This window comes from Corythoichthys intestinalis, chromosome 2 (assembly GCF_030265065.1).
Source record: "Corythoichthys intestinalis isolate RoL2023-P3 chromosome 2, ASM3026506v1, whole genome shotgun sequence".
NCBI classification, from domain to species: Eukaryota; Metazoa; Chordata; class Actinopteri; order Syngnathiformes; family Syngnathidae; genus Corythoichthys; species Corythoichthys intestinalis.
This window is the reverse complement of record NC_080396.1, coordinates 23769893-23795961: the sequence shown is the minus strand read 5'-3', so window position 1 is coordinate 23795961 and position 26069 is coordinate 23769893. Positions and strand designations below refer to the sequence as shown.

The following is a 26069-nucleotide window of genomic DNA, read 5'->3' as shown; positions in this document are numbered from 1 at the left end:
GCCTAATAATACCAGCAGCGCTACGCCTTTAAGAGCAAGATGAGTTGGAAATCCTATCGGTCCACATTTAGAGTGCAAGTCTTTATGAATTACCAGAGCAGGTAGGTTCTATTCAACATCTACTTGATTTTCCCCTTGTTCTTTTGGACTCGCACAAAATCCGGATTAAGTTACGTGCTGCTCCTTTAAGAAGCTCCAACGGGATTAGAGTTACGCACGGCGAGCCAACTCGGCGTCCGGTGGCTTTTACACACACTTTGTATCCACGGGAGACACTCGTCACTCGGTACTGAGTCGGTACCGCCTCAGCCCAGAACGCAACGAGTCATGGCCGAGACTGGGAACACTGGGAAGGGGGTCACCGCTGGGAAACTGGCCATCACCGTCCAGAAAAGATTGAGCAGAGCGCAGGAGAAGGTACGAGAAAAAAAAAATGCACTCATTATTGGAAAAATCAGTTTATTTCAGCTATTCTGTTTTTGTCAATCACATCAAATCATTTCTGTCAGGTGTGATCACACCACAATATTGGGGGGAAAATAAGTGTTTCTGATCTCCAGTTAAGGTGATTTTTATTATGTTCAATTTCATTTTTTCGGAGGACTTTTTGAACAAATAAAATGAAATTAATTCAAAGTGAAATGAATTACATTACTGCAGTGGCGCTGCTCTAAACTAAAGGAAAAAATGTCAGACTCTTGATAACCGAAGATGAAACCACGCTAAAACTCACAATTTCAAAATTGTTTCTAGATTTCTAGATAAATGTTGTGATGGGGAAAAGTGGAAGTTTTTTTAAGTTACATTTTCTGATAAAATGTTGAGCATGAGGGAAAAATAGTGTCATAAGTTCAGTGCTGCAACGATTAATCGATTAACTCGAGTATTCTATTAGAAAAAAATTGGAATTCAAATTTTGCTGCTTCGAGTATTCATTTAATTAAAGTGGCGTTGTAATGGTTTATTTTGAAAGTGTTTGCATTTAGTTTTATTTATTTGGGTGGATACACTGCCCTCTGGTCTACCTCATTTCACATGGCTGAATCCATCTGCTCCATGTTAAGACCCACATAAGACATAGGTTTTTGTTTGAGCAATTTTTTTTTTTTTAATGCATTCGTAATTTGGTTTATAGGTATATTTGGCCGTTTTTTTTTTTTGTGGGAATGTATCTGAACAATTTTAGAGCATTGAAAAAAAAAACAAAAAAAAAACCACCTTAACGTTTTATTGCATTTAAGCTAGCGGACTTTTGCTATGTAAGTTATCCAATACTTGTAATGGGGCTATTGTTGTCCATAGATCCTTATTTATTTTTTTATAGCGTTTGAGGCTCAGCTCAGGTATTTTAATTTTTCATGTTCCTTGTCCGATTATTCGTTCGATTATTAGTTCATCGATTAATCGACTACCAAAATAATGTATAGCTGCTAGCAGAAAGAATTTTGTTTCATAAATTGAAAAAACGCAGAATCTGATATTTATAACGTGAAATACAGTAATCCCTTGTTTTTTCGCGGTTAATGGAGACAAGAACCCATCACGATAAGTGAAAAAACTGTGAAGTAGCGCCCCCACCCCCCATTTTCTTTTGTGTGTGTGTGTTTAATGTATTCATTCAGATTTAGCATTGGAAAGAGATACATATAAGACATGGTTTTTTTTTCACTTTTTTTCCCCCGAAAGTATAATAAAAAAAAATAAAAAAAAACTTGGATATGGATATGTATAATAAGTTTTAATCATGTTACTGTCCCACCACATTATTCTTAAACAACAATAAAGTATAAAAATGCTTGTCTTTATTAAATGCTTCATTGAGTAAGTCCACTCAACTCAGCTCCATCTCCTCACTTACACACAATGAGTTGCCACAGTAACTGTTTAACAAGTTAAACGATGATTGACACATGCAGCGCTTTGATGCTGAGGCTTGCGGGAATCTGTGGCAAGATCAAACAGAAGACGTGTGTTAATCATTGTTAACTTTACTAAGCAACTCCAGTGCATTGCCTGAACATTAAAGAGCAGGGAAAGGGAGGGCGGGAAGGAGAGTGAGATCACGCGATCGGCTCTGGACAGCTCATCTATATTTCATTATTTTTTTGTATAATTTAATTTTAAAAAATCCGCGATGGACTGAGGGTGCGTAGTTTGAAGCGCGAAGTAGCGAGGGATCACTGTAGTATAGAAGAAAATAAATGGAAATCAGAATTTCCAGAAAGTGGCCAGCCAACATGGGGCAAACATTTGATCAGTTTATTTTATCCAATCAGATGTGAGTATCCCAAATTACCAGCCTTTCCTCGTTATGGCATTAATACCCATTATCATATGCACCTGTGCGCAAGTCTATTCGTGTGGGTATAACTGACGTCACAAAATGGCTGCGCCATAAACTCATTTTTTTGTGTGTCTAAACATTATTTTCTCCCTGATCAGTTATCTACAAAATTTGCAATATACATGTGAAAGTTAGGAGCTGAAAGTTTACAAAATTAAAATATGCATTTCATATTTACATATTACATGAACTACATTTTGTTATATAGAGAAGTCTTAAAAATATAGAAATGAAAGGAGGTGGCAAGATAACTAGCCAGATAGATATAAAGGACATTTACTATAGGATTTTCAACCTTAAGCAACTTTTGTCTGGCTTGTTTAATCACTTAGCGCTAACTTAAATAACACCTGCTGATCTTTTTTTTTTTCTAACCACCTTGCACCTGCACGCACACACGCACGGAAAAGACAATACCATTCTCAATTCCTTTTTAAAAACTGTTGTTTCTTTCAAACAGCCCCTAACATACACATTTGAAACCTAAGTAATTGATTTACTTCATGTTATAAATGGCAATTGCCGGTGCTAGTTCTCACAGGACCAAACAAAATATTAATTACGAGAACTATTAATTCATATTGAACGAAATTAGAGAAAGGAACTTTTTGCATGTAATGGGGAAGGTCAAAGTTGTATCCATCGTGCGGGGACCGGCTGTCGTTGTGGGGGTTGGGGGTGGGATGCAGCTGTCTGTCGACTGGAATCGCCTTGCTGACGCGAATGCTCTCATTGCTCATCACTCTGTCAGTGTGTTAGCAAGTGAAGCAGCCAAAGCAAAACACAAAGTCTTGGCGTCTTTGGAGTGTTAGTGTCCAACCTCCTTGAGATGAGTCAGTCTAAAATCTTGCCTGGTCTGGACACCTGTCCTCCTTTCCTCACAGGATTCTCAGTGCCTGGGGGGGAGTGGAAGGGGGAGATACATACTATATCTATGAATAGTCCCCTACCCCTGTTCCTCATTTCTCCCATAGCCACAAAGTGTCTGTGTGTATTTTTGGCTTCAGAAATTGAACACCGGCACATTGCGGACATGTATGAGGTATTGAACCACATACAGGAGTTCTTATTGAATAGTTATTATTTGCTCATGGAGCAACACACTTGTTTGACTATTGAATATTTTCTTTCACATACTTTTTAGGTGTGCAGGTAAACTGTAAAAATGAATAAATTTGGCCGAATTTGAAATTTCAAGTCAACCTATTTCACTTGCATTTGCATTTTTATGGAAAACTTGCTATTTTTGGTTATTGCCGAAAAATCCAAATTTTAAGTAAGCTGAATTTATGTTTAGTAAGCCCGAGTAAACCCAACTTAAATTTAAGTATATAAATACATATAAAGTAAATCCCGCTTGACCGGGTCCGATCACGTCATTTTCAAAGTATCGGAATCGGCAAAAAAGTATCGTACATGCCTTTTATATATATATATATATATATATATATATATATATATTTAAATCGTTTTCTAATTGTATATAACGTTACAGACAAAATGTCTTACACTCATCCAGAGTAGTTTTGGCTTAAAGTAGGGCTATCAAATTTATTGCGTTAACGGCGGTAATAATTTTTTCTTAATTAATCACGTTAAATAATTAACGCATGCGCTGCATGACCCACTCACGCATTGTCCCGTTCAATCTATAAAGGCGCCGTTTTACCAATATTTAGAGCTAAACACAGCGTATAATGAGTAGAGAGAATTTTGACAGCCTTTGGAGCCTTTTTTTATTTGACTAAAGCCTTACATTCCCTCTCTCAGCAATTAAAATTGATGTGGGAGGCAATGTGGGGAAGAAAGGTAGTAGTTGATCATTTTCTTAACACTCTATATTCTTTCCCAACGCAGAGAAGATATATCAATTGGTGCCCCTTCGCACAGTCATGGTTGGACTTCCCATCATGCATTTGGGTTGAATGGCTGCAGTATCATTTACTGAAAGCTCAACAAATACACTAGATGGCCATATTTAGTCACAATATACAAAGTCACATTTATCCTTTAAGAATTACAAGTCTTTCTATCCGTGGATCCCTCTCACAGAAAGAATGTTAATAATGTAAATGCCATCTTGAGGATTTATTGTCATTATAAACAAATACAGTACTTATGTACTGTATGTTGAATGTATATATTCGTCCGAGTTTTATTCATTTTTTTCTTAATGCATTGCCAAAATGTATATGATCGGGAAAAATTATCGGGAATGATTGGAATTGAATCCGGAGCAGAAAAAAAAAGCAATCAGATCGGGAAATATCGGGATCGGCAGATACCCAAACTAAAACGATCGGGATCGGATTGGGAGCAAAAAAAACACGATCGGAACAACCCTAGTAAATACATAGACTTCCCTATAAGTTGAAGGTGGCCGGGCCAGGCAGAGTGTTGTGGCAGCTTTCACTGTGATAAACTCAAACAAACGCTGCGTCCTAAAGCCGGATTTAGGTGGAAACAGGACGAAAGTTTTAGTGCATACAAGCAGGCAGGAGTGTCTCAAGAGTGATTTGGTCGAGGTTTAAAGATAATTATTAAATAAAATAGCAACATGCATGTACTTTGAAACGTGAAAAAAATGAATAAAAAAAAAATAGAGTGACTTTAGCTTGAACCATTTACGTAAAATGAATGGTTACTGCCCGTGTTTTTGTTTTTTAACCAAGACTATTTTATGGCAGGGATTTACGCATTTTTTTTAACAAGAATTTTCAACTTAAAAAGGTTTTTGCTTTGTGATGGCCGCCATGTTGGATTTTTACATTCAAATAATCAGGTAATTTTTCGGCCAACTGCCTGTTTTTGGGCAAAAAAAATAGTAATTTAGGAATTTCTGCGTCCATTCAAATAAAATTTTGGCTTTTACGTGTTTTATTTTATATAACCTTTCAATCTAAAAACGACGAGGACCAGATAGCCGGCAAGACGTGTTGAAGCAATAGTGACATCGGAATTCAACATAAATAAGTTGTGATTGTATAGAGAAAAATGCTAAATTTTCTTTTGCTTAGGAAAAATTAAGATGATTCTACATGTAAGTATTAAGTATTAAGTTTCTGATGTGAAAATTGAGTGATTTATTAGCTGTTGAAAACTTACGTCAAAAGTGCACAAAATAAAAAAAATTGAAGTTGCTATTTTGAGCAAAAAATTTTATGATATGTTAAATCTTGCTATTGATCCTGAAAATATAGGTGATTACCTCTGTATTTGGTGATTTTTTTTTTTTTTTTTTTTTTTTTTTTTTTTTTTTTTTGCATCTTGCATAAAATCTGAGAATTTTGTAGCCATTTTAAGTTTTATAATACTTACATAAAAATAATTAATCAGGATTTTATTAGGGAATGACTTGGAATTTTTTAAGGCCGCTTCTCACGGCGAATCATACAGTGTATCACAAAAGTGAGTACACCCCTCGCATTTCTGCAAATATTTAAGTACTGTATATCTTTTCATGGGACAACAATGACAAAATACAATGAAAAGTAGTCTGTCTCACTTTTGTGATACACTGTATATACAGTGGGGCAAATAAGTATTTAGTCAGCCACTAATTGTGCAAGTTCTCCCACTTGAAAATATTAGAGAGGCCTGTAATTGTCATCATGGGTAAACCTCAACCATGAGAGACAGAATGTGGAAAAAAAAAACAGAAAATCACATTGATTGATTTTTAAAGAATTTATTTGCAACACATGGTGGAAAATAAGTATTTGGTCAATACCAAAAGTTCCTCTCAATACTTTGTTATGTACCCTTTGTTGGCAATAACGGAGGCCAAACGTTTTCTGTAACTCTTCACAAGCTTTTCACACACTGTTGCTGGTATTTTGGCCCATTCCTCCATGCAGATCTCCTCTAGAGCAGTGATGTTTTGGGGCTGTCGTTGGGCAACACGGACTTTCAACTCCCTCCATAGATTTTCTATGGGGTTGAGATCTGGAGACTGGCTAGGCCACTCCAGGACCTTGAAATGCTTCTTACGAAGCCACTCCTTTGTTGCCCTGGCTGTGTGTTTGGGATCATTGTCATGCTGAAAGACCCAGCCACGTCTCATCTTCAATGCCCTTGCTGATGGAAGGAGATTTTCACTCAAAATCTCGATACATGGCCCCATTCATTCTTTCCTTTACACAGATCAGTTCAGATGTTTCCACCCCCATGCTTCACAGTGGGTATGGTGTTCTTCGGATGCAATTCAGTATTCTTTCTCCTCCAAACACAAGAACCTGTGTTTCTACCAAAAAGTTCTATTTTGGTTTCATCTGACCATAACATATTCTCCCAGTCCTTTTCTGGATCATCCAAATGCTCTCTAGTGAACCGCAGACGGGCCTGGACGTGTATTTTCTTCAGCAGGGGGACACGTCTGGCAGTGCAGGACTTGAGTCCCTGGCGGCGCATTGTGTTACTGATAGTAGCCTTTGTTACTTTAGTCCCAGATCTCTGTAGGTCATTCACTAGGTCCCCCAGTGGGGTTCTGGGATTTATGCTCACCGTTCTTGTAATCATTTTGACGCCACGGGGTGAGATCTTCCATGGAGCCCCAGATCGAGGGAGATTATCAGTTGTCTTGTATGTCTTCCATTTTCTAATAATTGCTCCCACAGCTGATTTCTTTACACCAAGCGTTTTACCTATTGCAGATTCAGTCTTCCCAGCATGGTGCAGGTCTACAATTTTGTCTCTGGTGTCCTTCGACAGTTCTTTGGTCTTGGCCATAGTGGAGTTTGGAGTGTGACTGACTGAGTTTGTGGACAGGTGTCTTTTATACCCATAATGAGTTAAAACAAGTGCCATTAATACAGGTAACGAGTGGAGCCTCGTTAGACCTCGTTAGAAGAAGTTAGACCTCTTTGACAGCCAGAAATCTTGCTTGTTTGTTGGTGACCAAATACTTATTTTCCACTGTAATTTGGAAATAAATTCTTTAAAAATCAAACAATGTGATTTTCCGTTTTTTTTTTTTTTTTTTTTTTTTTCCCCCCCCACATTCTATCTCTCGTGGTTGAGGTTTACCCTTGTTGACAATTACAGGTGTCTCTAATCTTTTCAAGTAGGAGAACTTGCACAATTGGTGGTTGACTAAATACTTATTTGCCCCACTGTACCTAAGGGAGGTGCCTGTTTCGGTTTTAGGTCGCTAGCGACTTAGGTTTTAAAAATATTTGAAATTTGAGTTTTTGCAAATAGCCCTGGACCCCGTTTCCCGTCAACTGATAGTGAAGTCTGGTTAACCCAAGCAGGATTCATCCTAGTTCTCCTCATTGACAGCACAACACGTAGACAAGTGAGCCAATCCGTCTGGCTAACTCTGATGTTGCCAGTGCACTGTTTTGAAAGCACTGGGCATGACACACAATTTAACATTTCAAGTTAACAAAGCTTAACATTTCAGGTTAGCACAATTTAATATTTCCCAATAAATTGTTACAGATATTCAGAATAAATTACTGAAGGTAACCTAAAAATTTGAGTAGTGCTTAATTTAAAATCTTAAACCAGCATGACTGAATGGAAATATTATTTTTTTAAAGTGTATTGATTGGCTGGCATTCAATTTAGGGTGTCAAAGTCGGCTCACCTGCGACCCGAATGAGAAATACTATGGAAAATGGATAGATGCGGCCTCATCTGCCCCCTGCAGCCTCAAGGTCAACCCCCTCTGTGGCAATAGCGGACGAAATATGAGCGAGTATAGCACTCTGTGGGGAAGTCCCTGTGCGTGTGCTAATTGTAGCTCTAAAGCACTGGTCATCCGACTACATTAATCACCTGGTCGCACTCACACCAAACACATCTGGATTTATCTTAAGGTCAGAGGTGATAAAAGTGCATCAGACTGTGTTGCTGGTTTTTTTCATTCTGAGAACAACCTGTATTATGTTCCTAACCGCCTCTCATTTGAGCAGTGTCACTGTGCTTTTCAGGTTTTGCAGAAACTCGGCAAAGCAGACGAGACCAGAGATGCCGTCTTTGAGGAGATGGTGGCCAATTTCAACAAGCAGATGGTTATTACCACGTTTTGTCAATTACACCGTCATACACTTAATTAAGACTGTTTTGTCTTTTATTTTTTGTAATGACATGTTTCATCTCTAGGGAGAAGGCACCAAGCTGCAGAAGGATCTGAAAGCGTACATGGCAGCAGTGAAGAGTGAGATAACTCTGGGAAACACAATTTTTGTGGTTTTACGTAGATCTGAGAAGTGTTTTTAAGGTGTTTTTTTAGGTGGGAAATGGAAAACTGATCTAGTTTTTAAATCACAGTTTTTTTATTTAAATATTTGAAAAAATACTGTGCCTGATATACCGTATTTTTCGGACTATAAGTGGCAGGTTTTTTTCCATAGTTTGGCTGGGGGTGCGAACTGTACTCTGGAGCAACTTATGTGTGAAATTATTAACACATTATTATATCATTTCACGTGTTGATTTGGTGTTTTGGAGTGACACTGATGGTTTGGTAAACTTGTTAGCATGTTCTTTATGCTATAGTTATCTGAATAACTCTTAACTCATTCACTCCCAGCCATTTTCGCCGGTACAAACCCCTCGTTCCCGGCCGTTTTACTGGATTTTGACTGATTTTGCAAGGCCCACAGAAAATTCTGTTCTATTGCTATATAAACATGGAGCCCACCACAAGAAAGATTAGACTCTCTTCTTTCAGCAGGAAAAAATGTTAGTGCATATATTTTTCCATTCTTTAGAAATCAGCATTAGAAAATAGCTTAGTTTGAGCAATTTTCAATTTCTGATGAAAAAACAGAGAAATTTTGCTTTTTGTAAAAGCATACATTTCAAACAGAACAGCTATTTTATGCTTTTGTGACACCCCCACATCTGAATAATGTTTTCTTTCTATATAATAACATAAACAACAAGACAAATCAAGCTTTGATAGCAAAGTAACAATTTATTTACACATAACTAAACTATTGAACTGAGAGATGACGCTGTTGTGGCAGCGACAGCCAGGGTAAACTTTTCCCTCATCGTCTCCTGTCTCATCAAGATGGATTTTTTTTAGTCTTTCTTTTGTGGTGACCACTGCCTCGTGGCGGAGTTCGCCTGGGGATTTGTGTAGGGCATATTGTGTTCCTGGGGGGGAACTGGTTTGGCCGTGCGCGTTTCTGGCTGAGTCGCGGGACACTGGAGGGTAGTGGGGGACGCGAGCGGCCGAGCACAGAGGCGTGGGCTCTGCTCAGCGAGCAGCACGGACTCAACGGCATCGTCCACTGTACTGGTGGTCCCGCTCGTTCTGCTCGGTCGTCCAGTGCCTGGCATCCCGGCCGTCCCCCCAATTGTTCTGCCTGGTCGTCCGCCGCCTGGCATCCTGGACGTCCTCCTGGTCGTCGCACTTGGTCATCGCACTTGGTTGTTCGTTGCCTGACGTCCCGGTCGCCTTGCTCGGACTTCCTGCGCCTGGCGTCCTGGACGTCCTCCTGGTCGTCCATTCGGTCATCTTCCGCCGGCGCCCCGGCCGTGTGGCCTGGCCGTTCGTTCCGTTGAATCGGGTTACGGATCTTGCCAAAAGCGCTACTGCGCTCCAGTGGCCAGTTTTATTGCTTTAAAATGGATTTTTAGCATTGTGCTTTGGAGCTAAGTTGCATCAAAACCTAGAGATGTTTCTTGCGAAAAAAAAAACGTAAAAGATGTATAAATATGTCTTTGGGACACTGAAACAATTAAAAATAGAACGTATATATACGATTTTGGGAGCAAATGAGTTGATGGCTATGTTACGTTAACATACCGGCCACGTTCACATTTCGTTGTTCATGCATCATGTAACATTATCATACTGTACACTTATTCAGCATGTTGTTCTCTATTGTATTTTTATTTTAAATTGCCTTTCAAGGTGACATATCTGTTTTATGTGTTGGATTTTATCAAGTAAATTTCCCTCAAAAATGCGACTTATACTCCAGTGCGACTCATGTTTTTTTTTTTTTTTTTTTTTTTTTTTTTAAATAATATATATTGACATACAATAAAATATTAAAGAAAAAAAACTGACTGCAGTTTTGGAATTGGCATGTTAGTTTTAATCAGCATAAAAATATAACTCAACAGAATTTTTTACCACAAAGTGTAACGAACTGTAAAAATACAGAACTGCTCACAAAAGGAATACACAAAGGAATACATCCACTAAAATATCTGAATATTAATATGATGTTTGCCATTTGTTTTCTGACACATTTCAGCTTTACACGAGGCATCACGGAGGCTGCAAGACTGCCTGGCTGACATGTACGAACCAGAGTGGTTCGGCAAAGAAGAGATGAACGCCATGGTGGAGGTGAGATCCTGACCTTTGATCTTTTCTGCCTTCATAAATTGTGCTCAACTTGCTTTTTTTTCTCATGGAACTTTGAGCACCACCTCACTTTATTTCACTCTATTGTCCTTTTCTTTGCTGTAAATGCATGCATGTGTGATTCCTGAAGGAGATGATAGAGAAGGAGATGGACAATAACTTGGAGGTAAAATGTAAATGAAGTAAAACTAGCAATAGAAATTTTAGGCGTGTTGAACCACTCGGAAGTAAAGACATGCATTAGTATTTAGGGATTTCAATAGGCATGTGACGAAATGTGGGTTTTGTGCTGTAAGTGTCAATATGTTGTGTTGTAGGACACAGACACACTGTGGTTGGATTTCCATCAGAACATCACTGACAGCTCGATGCTTTCCATTGATTCGTACCTGGCTCAGTTCCCTGAAATCAAGGTGTTTAAATATCTATATGTGGTTATATTCATGTTGTTTGTAGATAATATTATTGTATACGATTAGGTATGTGCCAGTATGAGATTTTGATGGCATGAAAACTTTAAACCAAAATATCACAGCTTCGCGGTATCACGGTATTGCAATTACAGCTCTTAAATGTGTTACTTTGAGATATCTGGGTTTTAAAAATATATTTTAAAAAAGTTTTTTAAAAAGGGGGACCGGAGGGTGTGTTCCAATTATAGAGGGATCACACTCCTCAGCCTCCCCGGTAAAGTCTATTCAGGGGTGCTGGAGAGGAGGGTCCGTCGGGAAGTCGAATCTCTGATTCAGGAGGAGCAGTGTGGTTTTCGTCCCGGTCGTGGAACAGTGGACCAGCTCTATACCCTCGGCAGGGTCCTCGAGGGTGCATGGGAGTTCGCCCAACCAGTCTACATGTGTTTTGTGGATTTGCAGAAGGCGTTCGACCGTGTGCCGAGGGGAGTCCTGTGGAGGGTGCTCCGGGAGTACGGGGTACCGAGCCCCTTGGTAAGGGCTGTTCGGTCCCTGTACGACCGGTGTCAGAGTCTGGTCCGCTTTGCCGGCAGTAAGTCGAATTCGTTCCCAGTGAGGATTGGACTCCGCCAAGGCTGCCCTTTGTCACCGATTCTGTTCATAATTTTTATGGACAGAATTTCTAGGCGCAGCCGAAGCGTTGAGGGTGTCCGGTTTGGTGGCCTCAGCATTGCATCTCTGCTTTTTGCAGATGATGTGGTGCTGTTGGCTTCATCAAGCCGTGACCTCCAACTCTCACTGGGGCGGTTTGCAGCCGAGTGTGAAGCGGTTGGGATGAAGATCAGCACCTCCAAATCCGAGACCATGGTCCTCAGCCGGAAAATGGTGGCATGCCCTCTCCGGGTCGGGGATGAGATCCTGCCCCTAGTGGAGGAGTTCAAGTATCTTGGGGTCTTGTTCACGAGTGAGGGTAGGAGGGAGCGGGAGATTGATAGGCGGTTCGGAGCAGCGTCTGCAGTGATGCGGACTCTGCACCGGTCCGTTGTGGTGAAGAAGGAGCTGAGCCAAAAGGCGAAGCTCTCGATTTACCGGTCGATCTACGTTCCTACCCTCACCTATGGTCACGAGCTGTGGGTCGTGACCGAAAGAACAAGATCACGGATACAAGCGGCCGAAATGAGTTTCCTCCGCAGGGTGTCCGGGCTCTCCCTTAGAGATCAGGTGAGATGCTCGGTCATCCGGGAGGGGCTTGGTGTCGAGCCGCTACTCCTCCGCGTTGAGAGGAGCCAGTTGAGGTGGCTCGGGCATCTGGTTCGGATGCCTCCTGGACGCCTCCCTGGAGAGGTGTTCCGGGCATGTCCCACCAGCGGGAGGCCCCGGGGTCGACCCAGGACACGCTGGAGAGACTATGTCGCTCGGCTGGCCTGGGAACGCCTTGGAATTCCGCCAGAGGAGCTGGCTGAAGTGGCTGGGGAAAGGGAAGTCTGGGCTTCGCTGCTGAAGCTGCTGCCCCCGCGACCCGACTCCGGAATAAGCGGAAGATAATGGATGGATGGATGGAACTTTTCTGTTGAACAGGATTTTTATTTTTAAAACATATTTGCAAATTGGTAAATAAGTATAATGTGAAGTTAAAATGAATTTGAAAAAAATAACTGAAATACTCTAAATAAAATTAGAATAAATGCAGTCCTTTAGGTGAGCAACACTATTACCATCAGAACAAAAATAATAGAAATATTTTCCGTGAGTATGACTCGCATCATGTTTACATTATAAACACACTCTTTCTCAACACAGACAGTTGCCAGAGAGAGAAAAAACACCATGTTTTATCACCGCTAGACACACTAAACACGCTGGAGTTGATGCTCGTAGCTGGTGGGAAACGTTCATGACAGTGTTTACTAAGGGTGTCAACAATAATCGATGCGGCGATGCATCCCGATGCGGGGCATGGGCGATTCGATTCGATGCGGGCAACAAGCCGAATCGTTTCAGCGCATTTTAAAATATATAAGTACGTTCAAAAATCTTCCCTGCGCAATTCCGGTGATGCAATGGATTTGGTTTCCCCATTTGTATTATTGTTCTCATGTTTAATTTTTTACACACCGCATAACTCTGGTCAAGTTTCCCACCGTCGTAGACGCCAAAATGTCTCCAGATGTCTGCTTTCAATGTGTTAGGTGCATCAATAATCTTTCTCGCTCCCACTTTCTCTGCTTCAGCCATTGTTATGTTATGTCCTATCTCTCTGCTCTCTCGATTAGGGCCTAAAAAAATCCAGCCCGACCCGACTTGACCCGGCCCCGTGTATTAAAGGCCTAGAGGCCGAAATTTTACGTTTTATTTGTGAGGACTCAGCAGCAGGAGCAAATGCGGGGATGCAATGCGTGATTGCGTTTTGTGTGATCACAACTGGGACGATGCTTATGTGCATAATGATAAATTAAAACCTGTCTTTTGTAACAAATTCTCCCAGATAAACAAGACTGTAAGATGCATATTCAATAAACATTTATATCGTTTATATTTGTGTGTCTGTTCTATCAGGTGGATAGTTCATGTGTCATTTCCTCGGCAAAATGCAATAGACATTTCTTTCGATTTCTTCGAGTTGGCAGAAAAAAACGCAAGTTTTCTGAATGTTTAAATAGTCTACATATTTATATGATAATTATAAATGCATTTACACAACGAAATAACGCTGGAAAGGTTTGTTAAATATATTTCTGTGTGGGATATTGTGCTCACTATACGCGCCTCTCTGACAAGGAGAGGAACAGCAGCATATTCAAAAATAAACAAATACTTTTAAATAACATTCTTTATTTTAATGACTTGCATCAGAACACACAAAAGAACAACCTGCCTTAAGGAGCACTGAAACAAAATAAATAATGACGTTTTAAGGAACACCATGAACTCCACGATGTACTGCTTAGCACGAAGAGGTGCAGCCCTTGAAACAAATGATAATAACGATGTTTGACTAATATCTTTTAGGCCAGTACAGTTTTTAAAATGCCTGCTCAGCGTCAACGTGCCAGTCTTTCTGCTCTCGTACCAGAGCAAAGCGCCACATTTGTTGCATTCGGTAAGGCCAACAGTTTTCTGTAACATCTTCCACTATCAATTTAAATCCTTTTCACACACCACTCGTGGATTCTTGCCTTTTCAATCCCACCGTCTTTAGTTTGCTTTTCACCTCTTGCGGCTCTATATCGAAATTCAAAAAGGAAATATCAGGATCCAGCGGGTGGGGAAGATTAAAAGGAGGGCGGGGCCACGGCGTTCATGTGCGCAAACAATGCACTGGCTCATGTTTGTGATTACCAAATCGCCTTCTCTCTGTTTTATCCAATTTATTTATTTTATAACAAGTATTCCTTAGTTTAACGTCCATACATCGTTTTAGTATACAAATATATATTTATTCAAAAAAAAAAGTTAGCGAGAGAGCAGTCCGGCCCGACCCGACCCGAACGTAAATGTTGACATTTTGGGCCCGACCCGGCCCGAAATTCGGTCGGGTCTGGTCAGGTTGGGTTCGGGCTCAAGATCTAGGCTCTACTGTAGAGGGAGCTACTTTACATTCAAATATCAATCCATTCCCTGGATTGATATTGCGATAAAGATGCTGCTGCACTACAATATTTTCTTTGTCGTTTTCTTTAATATTTACTTGAATATTTTTATTGATGGGTCGTTATGACTAAAATACAGTGACTGTTATTACTGACTTTGCACAGGAGTTCAGATGTTGCACTGTGTGAAAGGCTGCTACTGTGTGTAAAAAAAAAAAGAGAAAGCCCTGGTCTCATTCAAAGCACTAATTAAATGCTGTGATCTGGTTTTTATATATATCTATCTATCTGAAAGTATACTATTTTCATTTGACTTTAACCAGGAGTGACACAAGAGCCAATAAAATTTGTTTTAATGTCTGACCGCTTGGGTTGCCTCATGATTCACGGAAAATATGCTTTGCTTTAGAATTTTAATGCATCCCAGGCTTTAATTCATTGCGATGCATGCTGAATCGAACCGAATCGAATCGTGACCCTCTGAATCGAATCGGATCGAATCGAATCGTGGCCCTCCGAATCGTGATCAAATCGAATCGTGAGGGCAGTGGCGATGCACACCTCTTGTGTTTACGAACCTTTAATTTTACATAAATGCGGAATCATATTGGAGGTATTGCCTCCTCGGCAGCTACCCTCCGCAAACATGTTTTACATGTGGGTTGGCCCTCCTCTAAGCCACGACCGTCTAACTTTTCTGTCGCCAAAGTATTCCCATACCAGCGATTTCGTTTTCTTCGATGGGGGAAAAAGTTCACGAATTTCACCTCCTCCAGCAATCGTGTAGCACAGCTGACTCACTGACACTGAGCAACAACCAGTGGGTGAGGGTTGAGCCATGCAGCTGCAAGCCAGGGATTTCTCCCTGCAGTTTTGACATAAAAACATCTAGCTACGGTATGACGGAAATTTTTTGCGGTGTGAAACTGTGACGTTTTTATACCACGGTATACTTTGAAACCGGTAATCGGCACGGATGATATTGCTGCATTTTGCTGTACGTAGTCTGAATAAGATTGTGCAAAAATGGTGAATCGTCTGGAAAAGGAACACCTGCTGACTTTCCTGCACTCCCTGCAGGCTCGCATTGCAAAGCGGGACCGTAAAATGGTGGATTTTGACAGTGCCAGGCACCACTTTGCCTCCTTGCAGAAAGGCAAGAAAAAGGATGAGGCCAAGATCGCCAAGGTAATTCGGTCAACATGTTGTGTTTGCGAGTGCTTCACCTGACTAACCACAACCAACTGGCAAACTAACACGATTGCCGTTTTTGGAACAATTTGCTTTTTGTCTGCTTTTGTTTGTTTGTTTGTCCTCACCTTCCAACTTCTCCTTGCCCTGACCCATTCTGGCCCCGCCCCACTGGTCTTCCTTCTCATCTGCATGGTGCGCATGTCTAGCCTGCAGCCTTGTTGGAGATGGCGGCGCCAAGCTGGGCTCAGGGTTTGCTTTCAGCCCACCAGGTGGCTCAGACTAACCTGTCCTACAATCAGGTGATGAATGAGCCCTAAATACAACAAAAGGTCAAGAACTACTAAACGAATCCAGCATGCTAAATGGCTCTGATTTTAGCTATCTACTCTACTCTACTCTACTCTACTCTACTCTACTCTACTCTACTCTGGCTTTATCTTTAGAGGTTTTTGGGGTCTGTTTAAAAAACATCTTAAATTTTGTTATATCTTGTGGGTTTACACAGTAAAATAATTGGCCAGAACTTGAAATATCATCTTGACCCATTTCACTTGAATTTTAAAGTTTGGATGGAGAACTGTGGGAAAAAAAAAAAAAGTTTTTCAAACTGGTCTCCAGTGAAGTAGTTCGAACTGAACATTTTAAGTAAACTGGACTTCTGTGAAGTAGTTTCATCTCAAAATTTTTCAGTAAACTAGACTTAATTTTAAGTACTGATAAATACTAGTATATTAGTTACTCCAAGCAAGAGGTTAACAATGCTGGCTTGGTAAAATGAGTTAGAAATACTTCACAATTGAAACTTACTTAAGAATTTGAGTTATCTGTGCTTCAAATTAGAGATAGACCGATTAACGGCCAGGCTGATTATCGGCGCCGATATTTGGAAATTTGACGTATCTCGATATCGCCCTTTTTTAAAAATTCGACCGACTGAAATGAAAAAAAATCTATTTAAAACTGCCTTATTTCGGCTCAGATGCAGCCACGTCTCCTGCACTAGTACTGTATTACCTAGTAGTATTAAAGCAACACTAGGTAACTTTTCAGCCTTTATAGAATATTTTCATAACATTTGTGATGATACGTCGACTAACAACTAGTTGAATGACATCTCAATATCTTGAGGGGGTCTGTATCGCTTTTACTGACAGTAACTCATTCACTCCCAGCCAATTTTACCGGAGCAAACCCCTTCGCTCCCGTCCGTTTTACTGAATTTTGACTGATTTTGCAAGGCCCACAGAAAATTCTGTTCTATTGCTGTATAAACATGGAACCCACCAAAAGAAAGATTAGGCTCTCTTCTTTCAGCAGGAAAAAAAAGTTAGGTCATATCTTTTTCCATTCTTTGGAAATCAGCATTAAAGAATTGCTTAGTTTGAGCAATTTTCCAATTTCCGATGAAAAAACAGAACAAAATTAGCTTTTTGTAAAAGCATACATTTCAAACATAACTTTGACTTTAACACAGCTAATTTTTGCTTTTGTGACATCCCAAACATCTGAATAATGTTTTCCTTCTACAAAATAACATAAACAACTAGACAAATAGAGCTTTTGATTGCAAAGTAACAATTTATTTACACATAACTAAACTACTGAAGTGAGAGATGACGCTGTTGTGGCCGCGGCTGTATCGGCAGTCGGGGTAAATTTTTCCTTCACCACCGCCTGTCTCATCAAAATAGATTTTTTGGAATCTTTCTTTTGTAGTGACCACTACCTCATAACAGAATTCACCTAGGGAACTTGTGTGGTGCATGTGCCTTGTGTTTTACATCGTTCTCCACATTTTTCTCACGCTTCTTATTTCTTCCAACTTCCGTTTCCTATTTCTCTTCATTCATTTCCTTTCATCGTCCGATATGAGTTCTTACCAAATGCGCTACTGCCCTCCAGTGAACAGTTTTATTGCTTTAAAATAAATTTTGAGCGTTGTACTTTGGAGCAAAATCGCATCAGAACCTAGAGATGTCTCTTGTGAAAAAAAATCGTAAAAGACGTATAAATACATTTTTGGGACACTGAAACATAAAAATAGAAGGTATTTATATGTTTCTGGGAGAAAATGAGTTAATAAACATTAAGGAGGGTGGCAGGAACCCTGCCACACAAAAAAACTACACATGTGCTGACTGATTTACGATATACATCACTTCCTTTCCCCATTCATTACTAAGATGGAAGTCTATGCAATCGATGCAAACGCTTTCGTGTGAATTCTGCAAAGATGGCAGAGCAACAAAAAAGACAAAAAGTTTTGTCCGAGGAGGGAAAAAAAATAGCGGCTACCAGGCTAAAGGTTATAGAAATGTTATTGGCTCGGCTTTCACTCGCTGGCATGACCCCCCCCCCCCCCCCCCCAAACCATCGGTTGCTACACAGTAGCTAACCGTCATATGCTATTGTTTAGCCACAACTGGATTCATTATATTATTACTATTCATCTTTCACACAGCTGCTGGAAACAGAAATGTCGTTTCGAATTTCGAATAATTTTACGACACGGTAGGAGTGGGAACCTCTTGGTACCTCATGATATGATACGTTTGGCAATACAAAGCTTACGATAACGATGATCTGACAATATGGCGATACAACGGTTATCGATACATTGGTCAGGAAATCATTCTAGAATATTCTACAAACAACTAATAAACAGAAAAACAAGCTTCTGCTGTGAGTTGGAATGAGTTTATCACTAGTAGACGTCCAATCCATTTGAACTGGGAGGGTGGCAGCGAATGAACGAATGTCGTCCCTCCCACTTCAAACGGATTGAACGTCTATGTCCGTCAGTGGCAGCCAATGCTAGGCAATGAGGTAATTTTGGGCCATTTAAGGTCATTTACCTGCTGATTTTCAGTTACTTCCTGTTGATTTGGGGGGATTTCATGGGTCTCTTCCTGTTTATTTCGAGTTACAGAACAGGAAGTGACCTGTGAATCACTCAAATGAATAGGCAGTGACTCAAACTCAACAGGAAATGAACTGTAAATGCCCTTAAATGAACAGCAAGTTACCTGTAAATGCCCTGAAAATCAGACAGAACGACTGTGAATGCTCTAGTTTCGAATGAACGAACGTTCCCAGTCTAAATGGATTGGGCGTCGAGCACCGTCAATGCAGCATTAGAGTTAACTGAGACACCATTAGGGTGGAAGATTTTGGTAGCAACTTCTTGGTTCATTTTTATTTTGTTTTTTAGACATTGACACCTTTTTAAAACAATATCTCGATTCTTGGCAGGAACATTTCGATAGCCTTTTGGGATACAAAGCATCACGATGTATCACCATTTCGATATTTTGTCACACTCCTACTGTGCGGGTGTGCGCAGTCTTCCTTAAGGCAAAACACTACCTCTGTTTAGTCCACCGGCGTAGTCAAAATCGACCAAAACTGAAAAGTTACCTAGTTGTTAGGGTTGCGTGAGCAAGAGAGGATCCCGGAGCAGACACACAGGGGTGAGATGCGTGCTCTTTTTATTAGTGATCACAAAAGTGTGGCGAGGGCTGGTGACTTGGCTCGGGGTAGTTGAGCTGGCGTGAGGCAAGGGAGCTCGGAGGGAGACAGGCGTGGAATCCGACAAGGGGCGCGCAGAGAACAGGTCCTGGAGCGAGAGAAAAAAACAAGTCGTGAGCCGGTGATCAGAGGAACGTATCTAAGCAATGCGAGAAACAACTGACGGTGGAACCAGACGAGTTGATCGGGCGACGAGGTGGAGCGTCTGCTTGGCTTTTAAGGCTGGCTGATGTTAATTGCCCTCAGGTGTGGCCGCTCCACTCGTCTGACCTGTAATCAAGTAAAAACATGCACACCTGCTGGAGGTGGGCATGTCTCAAAAGGAAGGGGAAGAGGACCTAACAGGACCCCCCCCCCTACGGGCGCCACCTGGCGCACGACGAAGAGCCCCGGGATGGGCACGGTGGAAATCCCGGATGAGCACGCGGGACAACACCCACCGGGCCGGGATCCAGGACCGCTCCTCCGGGCCATAGCCCTCCCAGTCAACCAGGTACTGGAGCCCCCGGCCACGGCGGCGAACATCCAGAAGCCGCTCCACCCTGTAGGCCGGATGCCCGTCGACCGACAGAGGCGGTGGAGGGGGCGGAACAGGGGGGGCCAACGGACTTGTGGAAACCGGCTTGACGTGGGAGACATGGAACGTGGGGTGCACCCGGTAATGAGCAGGGAGCCGAAGACGCACTGCGTTGGGGTTTACCACCTTGATGACCTCAAAGGGGCCTACGAACCGGGGGGCGAGCTTCGCCGACTCAGTCTTCAGCGGCAAGGACTTCGAAGAGAGCCACACCTTTTGACCAACCGTATAGGCCGGCGCAGGTGTGCGGCGGCGGTCAGATTGGGCGCATGACTTCTCGGAGGCCCGTAGGAGCGCGGAGCGTGCCTGTTCCCAAACCCTGGAGCAACGATTGATATGCGTCTGGACCGACGGAACCGCAATGTCTTGTTCCTGCGTGGGAAACAATGGAGGTTGGTAGCCCAAGGAGCAGAGGAATGGGGACATACCGGAGGAGGCGTTTGGCAGAGAGTTGTGCGCATATTCTATCCACGGAAGCTGGTCGCTCCAGGTGTTAGGACGGGCCTGTGTGGTACAGCGGAGGGCCGCTTCGAGCTGCTGGTTCGTGCGCTCGCATTGCCCGTTTGTTTGAGGGTGGTACCCCGACGACAGACTCACCCCGATACCCAGTGCAGTGCAAAATGCTCTCCAGACCTGAGATGTGAATTGCGGTCCTCGGTCGGAGACAATGTCTGCTGGGATGCCGTGTAAGCGGAATACATGGTGAGTGAGCAAGTCTGAAGTTTCCTTGGCCGAGGGAAGCTTGCGAAGGGGGATGAAATGGGCTGCCTTGGAGAATCTGTCTACCACGGTGAGAATGACTGTGTTACCTCTGGAAGGGGGGAGACCGGTGACAAAATCCAGAGCGATGTGTGACCAAGGGCGGCTTGGAATTGGTAAGGGGCGGAGGAGTCCAGAGCTGGGCTTGGTGGAAGTTTTGCTGCGGGCGCAAACTGTACAGGCGAGGACAAATGACCTTGTGTCTTCCGACATGGATGGCCACCAAAACCGCTGGCGCAGCACGGCGAGTGTCCGTCTGATGCCGGGGTGGCAGAAGAGGCGGGACGAGTGTGCCCACTCCAGCACCTGGGAACGTAGGGACTCGGGAACAAAGAGATCAGACTGAGGGCCCTCTCGGGGGTCCGGGTGCTCACCGTGGGCTTCCTTCACCATTCCCTCGATCTCCCACTCCATCGAAGCAAGGAAACAGGTCTGTGGGAGGATGGGTGCGGGCTCTTCCCTTGGTTCGCTGGCCTGGAACTGACGTGAAAGGGCATCTGGCTTGGTGTTTTTTGAACCTGGGATGTAAGACAGAGTAAAGTAGAAACGGGAGAAAAACATGGCCCACCTCGCCTGTCGTGGATTTAGTCGCTTGGCTGACTTCAGGTATTCGAGGTTCTTGTGATCAGTTAACACAAGGAAGGGTTGCGATGTTCCCTCCAGATGGTGGCGCCATTCCTCCAAGGCCAACTTGACTGCCAGGAGTTCTCTGTCTCCGATGGTGTAATTGCGCTCTGCAGGAGACAGTTTGCGGGAGAAGAAGGCGCATGGGTGAACCTTACCATCGGCAGGCCTCCGTTGTGACAGCACTGCCCCCACGCCCGTCTCTGAAGCGTCAACCTCTACAATGAACTGAAGCGATGGGTTAGGAGGGGCCAATATAGGTGCCGAAGTGAAACGGGCCTTGAGGTCACTGAAAGCGGAGCCGGCAGGATCAGACCAATGGAATTGTGTGGCGGTAGAGGTGAGGGCTGTGAGGGGAGCTGCAATCCTGCTGTAATTTCGGATGAACCTTCTGTAATAATTGGCGAAGCCGAGAAAGCGCTGGAGCTGCTTTCTGTCAGAGGGGCGTGGCCATTCCAGGACTGCCTTAACTTTCGCTGGGTCCATTCGCAATTGGCCCTTGCCAACGATGTAGCCAAGAAATGTGGTCTCGTTGACATGAAACTCACATTTCTCAGCCTTTACAAAGAGTCTGTTCTCGAGAAGACGTTGGAGAACTTTATGGACATGATCTTTGTGTTCAGAGGGGGTGCGTGAGAATATCAGGATGTCATCAAGGTAGACCACCACAAATCTGTTGATGAAGTCTCGGAGGACGTCATTAACCAAGTTCTGAAAAACTGCAGGGGCGTTAGTGAGGCCAAAAGGCATGACCAAATATTCATAATGCCCCAGGGGCGTATTAAATGCAGTTTTCCACTCGTCCCCCTCTCTGATGCGGACGAGGTGATAAGCGCTGCGCAGGTCGAGCTTTGTGAAAATCGTAGCACTATGGAGGGGGGTGAAAGCGGAGTCCATGAGTGGAAGAGGGTACCTATTCTTGATGGTGATGTCGTTTAGGGCTCGGTAGTCGATGCAGGGCCGCAGGCCACCATCCTTCTTGCCTATGAAAAAGAAGCCTGCGCCGACCGGGGAGGAGGAGGGACGGATGGTGCCAGTGGCCAGGGATTCGGAGATGTACTTCTCCATCGCCTCCCTCTCCGGTTGTGAGATGTTGAATAGCCGACCCTTGGGCAGAGCAGCACCAGGAAGGAGGTCGATGGCGCAGTCGTACGGACGATGCGGAGGGAGCGACATCGCACGATCCTTACTAAAAACCTGCCAGAGCTCGTGGTAGCATTCCGGGACAGTTGAGAGGTCTGGTTGCTCCAGCTTCTGAGCGGGACAGGATGGCACTAGAGCAGATTTGAGACAGTTAATGTGGCAGAACGGACTCCAAGCGGTTACCTTGGGAAGGGACCAGTCTATGGTGGGATTATGTTTCTTGAGCCAAGGTAACCCAAGGACCAAGGGTGTGCGGGGACTCACAAAGACTAGGAAAGTGCTCACCTCTTGGTGGTTGCCTGACAGGAGCAGCTTGATGGCCTCAGTTTTCTGATCCACACTGAAGAGGAGCTGCCCGTCGAGTGCAGTGGTCCTCAATGGCACGGGGAGCGGGTGCGTAATCAGCCCTAATTGTGCCACGAGCTCTTGATCAATAAAGTTCTCGTCTGAACCGCAATCAACTAGGGCATCTACCGAGCGTGACTGGCCCCGCAAAGAGAGGGTAGCTGTGAGCTGCAACCGACCCGAGGAGTTGTGTGACATGTGGCTTACAAGTAGCGTCTCTACTGGTGAACCTGGACGCACTGGGCAGCTACGCAGAAAATGACCACTTTTCCCACAGTAAATACACAAGCGTGCGTCAAACCTACGCATGCGCTCCTCCCGAGACAGCCTGATGCGCCCCAGTTGCAGTTGCTCGGCGTCTACAGCAGGGGGCGATATCGCGGGTGCAGCGCCTGTGGCCTGGAGAGGAAGTTGACGTGGAGCTGGCCGACGGAAGACAGTGGAGGGGGGAGGCATGGTGGTTAACTGTGTGCTATGCTCTCTCTGACGTTCGCGTAAACGATTGTCAATATTGATGGAAAGTTTTATGACAGCGTCCAAGGAAGATTGTGCATCACGGGCGGCCAATTCATCTTTGAGGCGTTCATTAAGACCGCGGACGAACACCTCCTGCAGCGCCTCGTCATTAAAGCGGCTTTCAGCCGCTAATGTCCGGAACTCAACGGCGAACTCGGCGACGCTCCGAGTCCCCTGGTGAGCAGACAAGAGCCGCTTGGCGGCTTCTTTTCCACGGACTGGATGATCGAATATTTTCCTCATTTCCTCCGTGAAACGAGGATACGTGGCACATACCGGCGAACCACTCTGCCACACTGAGCACGCCCAATCCAACGCGGTGCCCCGCAAACAGCCAATGAGGTAGGCGATTTTTGCTCTGTCTTCGTGGTATGTGGACGGCTGTTGCTCAAAAACTAAGCTACATTGCACCAAAAAGGCGCGACAAGTGCCGAGATTGCCGTCGTAAGGCGCCGGTGCGGGCACGTGAGGCTCTCGGAAAGTCAACGATGACGCCGGGTTATTTGTGGGTATGTGGAACGGAGGAGTAGCGGCGTAACGTGGTGCTGGCTCGGCTAAGCGGGCTTGAGGCAGTGGTGTGAGCTGCTTTTGTATGGCTTGGAGTGAATGAGTGATGTCCGTTACCTTATGGAAGAGCGATTCTATGGCCTGGTGGTGGTCAATGAGTGATGTAGGCGAGCTGGCGAGGTTGTCTGCGAGATCCATTATGGCCCGATCAAACTGTTAGGGTTGCGTGAGCAAGAGAGGATCCCGGAGCAGACACACAGGGGTGAGATGCGTGCTCTTTTTATTAGTGATCACAAAAGTGTGGCGAGGGCTGGTGACTTGGCTCGGGGTAGTTGAGCTGGCGTGAGGCAAGGGAGCTCGGAGGGAGACAGGCGTGGAATCCGACAAGGGGCGCGCAGAGAACAGGTCCTGGAGCGAGAGAAAAAAACAAGTCGTGAGCCGGTGATCAGAGGAACGTATCTAAGCAATGCGAGAAACAACTGACGGTGGAACCAGACGAGTTGATCGGGCGACGAGGTGGAGCGTCTGCTTGGCTTTTAAGGCTGGCTGATGTTAATTGCCCTCAGGTGTGGCCGCTCCACTCGTCTGACCTGTAATCAAGTAAAAACATGCACACCTGCTGGAGGTGGGCATGTCTCAAAAGGAAGGGGAAGAGGACCTAACACCTAGTGTTGCGTGAAGTAGTAACTTTGTATACTATTACTTTTATGAAATATCTGGAAGCAAGTTTTTATTTGCATTTATTAGATATAATGCTGAGCCTGAGAACTCCTACACTTTTTGTTTTTGTTCGAAGTTAAAACAAAGTTAAATTATTTCAATTATATTGAAATTTAATGTTATTTATTGTGAAAAAAATTAGGAAGCTAAGTTTTTATTTACAGTGCCCTCCATAATTATTGGCAACCCTGAAAAAGATGTGTTTTTTAGCTTCAAATATATATTTTTTTATTCAAATAATATGGGACCTTAATGGAAAAAAAGAGAAAAATCCAACCTTCAATACAAGTGCATTCATTCAGTGGGCAAAAAATCCCACATAAAGAAAAAATTATTTGACATCAAATAATGTGTGTCACAATTATTAGCACCCCTGGTGTTAATACTTTGTACAACCCCCTTTTGCCAACAAAACAAGGTCTGGGGACTGAGATGGCCGTCGGAGGAGCTTGATTTTGTGTCTGGTGAACCATTTCTGTGTAGATTTGGCCGTATGTTTAGGGTCATTTTCTTGATGAAAGACCCAGTGACGACCCATCTTCAGCTTTCGGGCAGAGGGCAACAGATTTGGATTTAAAATGTCCTGGTATTTCAAAGCATTCATGATGCCATGCACCCTAACAAGGTTCCCAGGGCCTTTGGAAGCGAAACAGCCCCACAGCATCACTGACCCACCCCCATACTTCACAGTGAGTATGAGGTGCTTTTCAGCATGCACATCTTTCGTGGCACACCAGACCCACTTAGAGCTTTGTCATCTGACCAAAGCACAAGGTCCCGGTTGAAGCCTGGGACCGTTTGTATTTTTGTGTGGGAAAAAGATTGAGCTTTTTGGCAACAAACACTCTAAGTGGGTCTGGCGTGCCACGAAAGATGCGCATGCTGAAAAACACCTCATACCCACTGGGAAGTATGGGGGTGGGTCAGTGATGCTGTGGGGCTGTTTCGCTTCCAAAGGCCCTGGGAACCTTATTAGGGTGCATGGCATCATGAATGCTTTGAAATACCAGGACATTTTAAATCCAAATCTGTTGCCCTCTGCCCGAAAGCTGAAGATGGGTCGTCACTGGGTCTTTCAGCAAGACAATGACCCAAGGCCGGCCCAGCCTATATGCAAAATATGCAGCTGCATAGGTCCCCAATCTGGCAAGCGCATTTTATGCATTGTTAATAGAGCATCGTGAATAATGTGGCGTGCATTGCCGTTTATCTATGCAAAAATCAATTTTCTTATCATTACAATCTGGCAACCTGGGGAGTGACGTTGAACTTGCTTTGCGATGATTGGTGCTCATACTTGACTGGAAAATAGATGCACGAATATGTCGAAGAGAATTTATCCTTTGGAGCAGAGAAACGAAAGAAAAGAAAATCAGAGAAGAAAAGAAACAACATTTCCCCAAATGTACAATTCAAGGTAATGCTGGGCAATGTCGTGTACATAGTTAAGAGATCAAGAATCAAGAAAGATGGACAT

The 26069-nt window shown here is 43.5% G+C and overlaps 1 protein-coding gene across 1 annotated transcript in view; it reads left to right on the top strand.

Moving 5' to 3' along the window:
• Positions 1 to 26069, top strand: part of bin1b (bridging integrator 1b) — a 46687-nt gene continuing 20618 nt past the window's right edge. The window contains exons 1-9 of the mRNA XM_057829442.1: positions 1 to 101; positions 191 to 417; positions 8281 to 8361; positions 8453 to 8507; positions 10567 to 10661; positions 10810 to 10845; positions 10997 to 11092; positions 15760 to 15867; positions 16080 to 16172. Coding sequence (XP_057685425.1) covers positions 328 to 417; positions 8281 to 8361; positions 8453 to 8507; positions 10567 to 10661; positions 10810 to 10845; positions 10997 to 11092; positions 15760 to 15867; positions 16080 to 16172 — 654 coding nt within the window. The 5' untranslated portion in view covers positions 1 to 101; positions 191 to 327. The remainder of the gene's footprint in view (positions 102 to 190; positions 418 to 8280; positions 8362 to 8452; positions 8508 to 10566; positions 10662 to 10809; positions 10846 to 10996; positions 11093 to 15759; positions 15868 to 16079; positions 16173 to 26069) is intronic.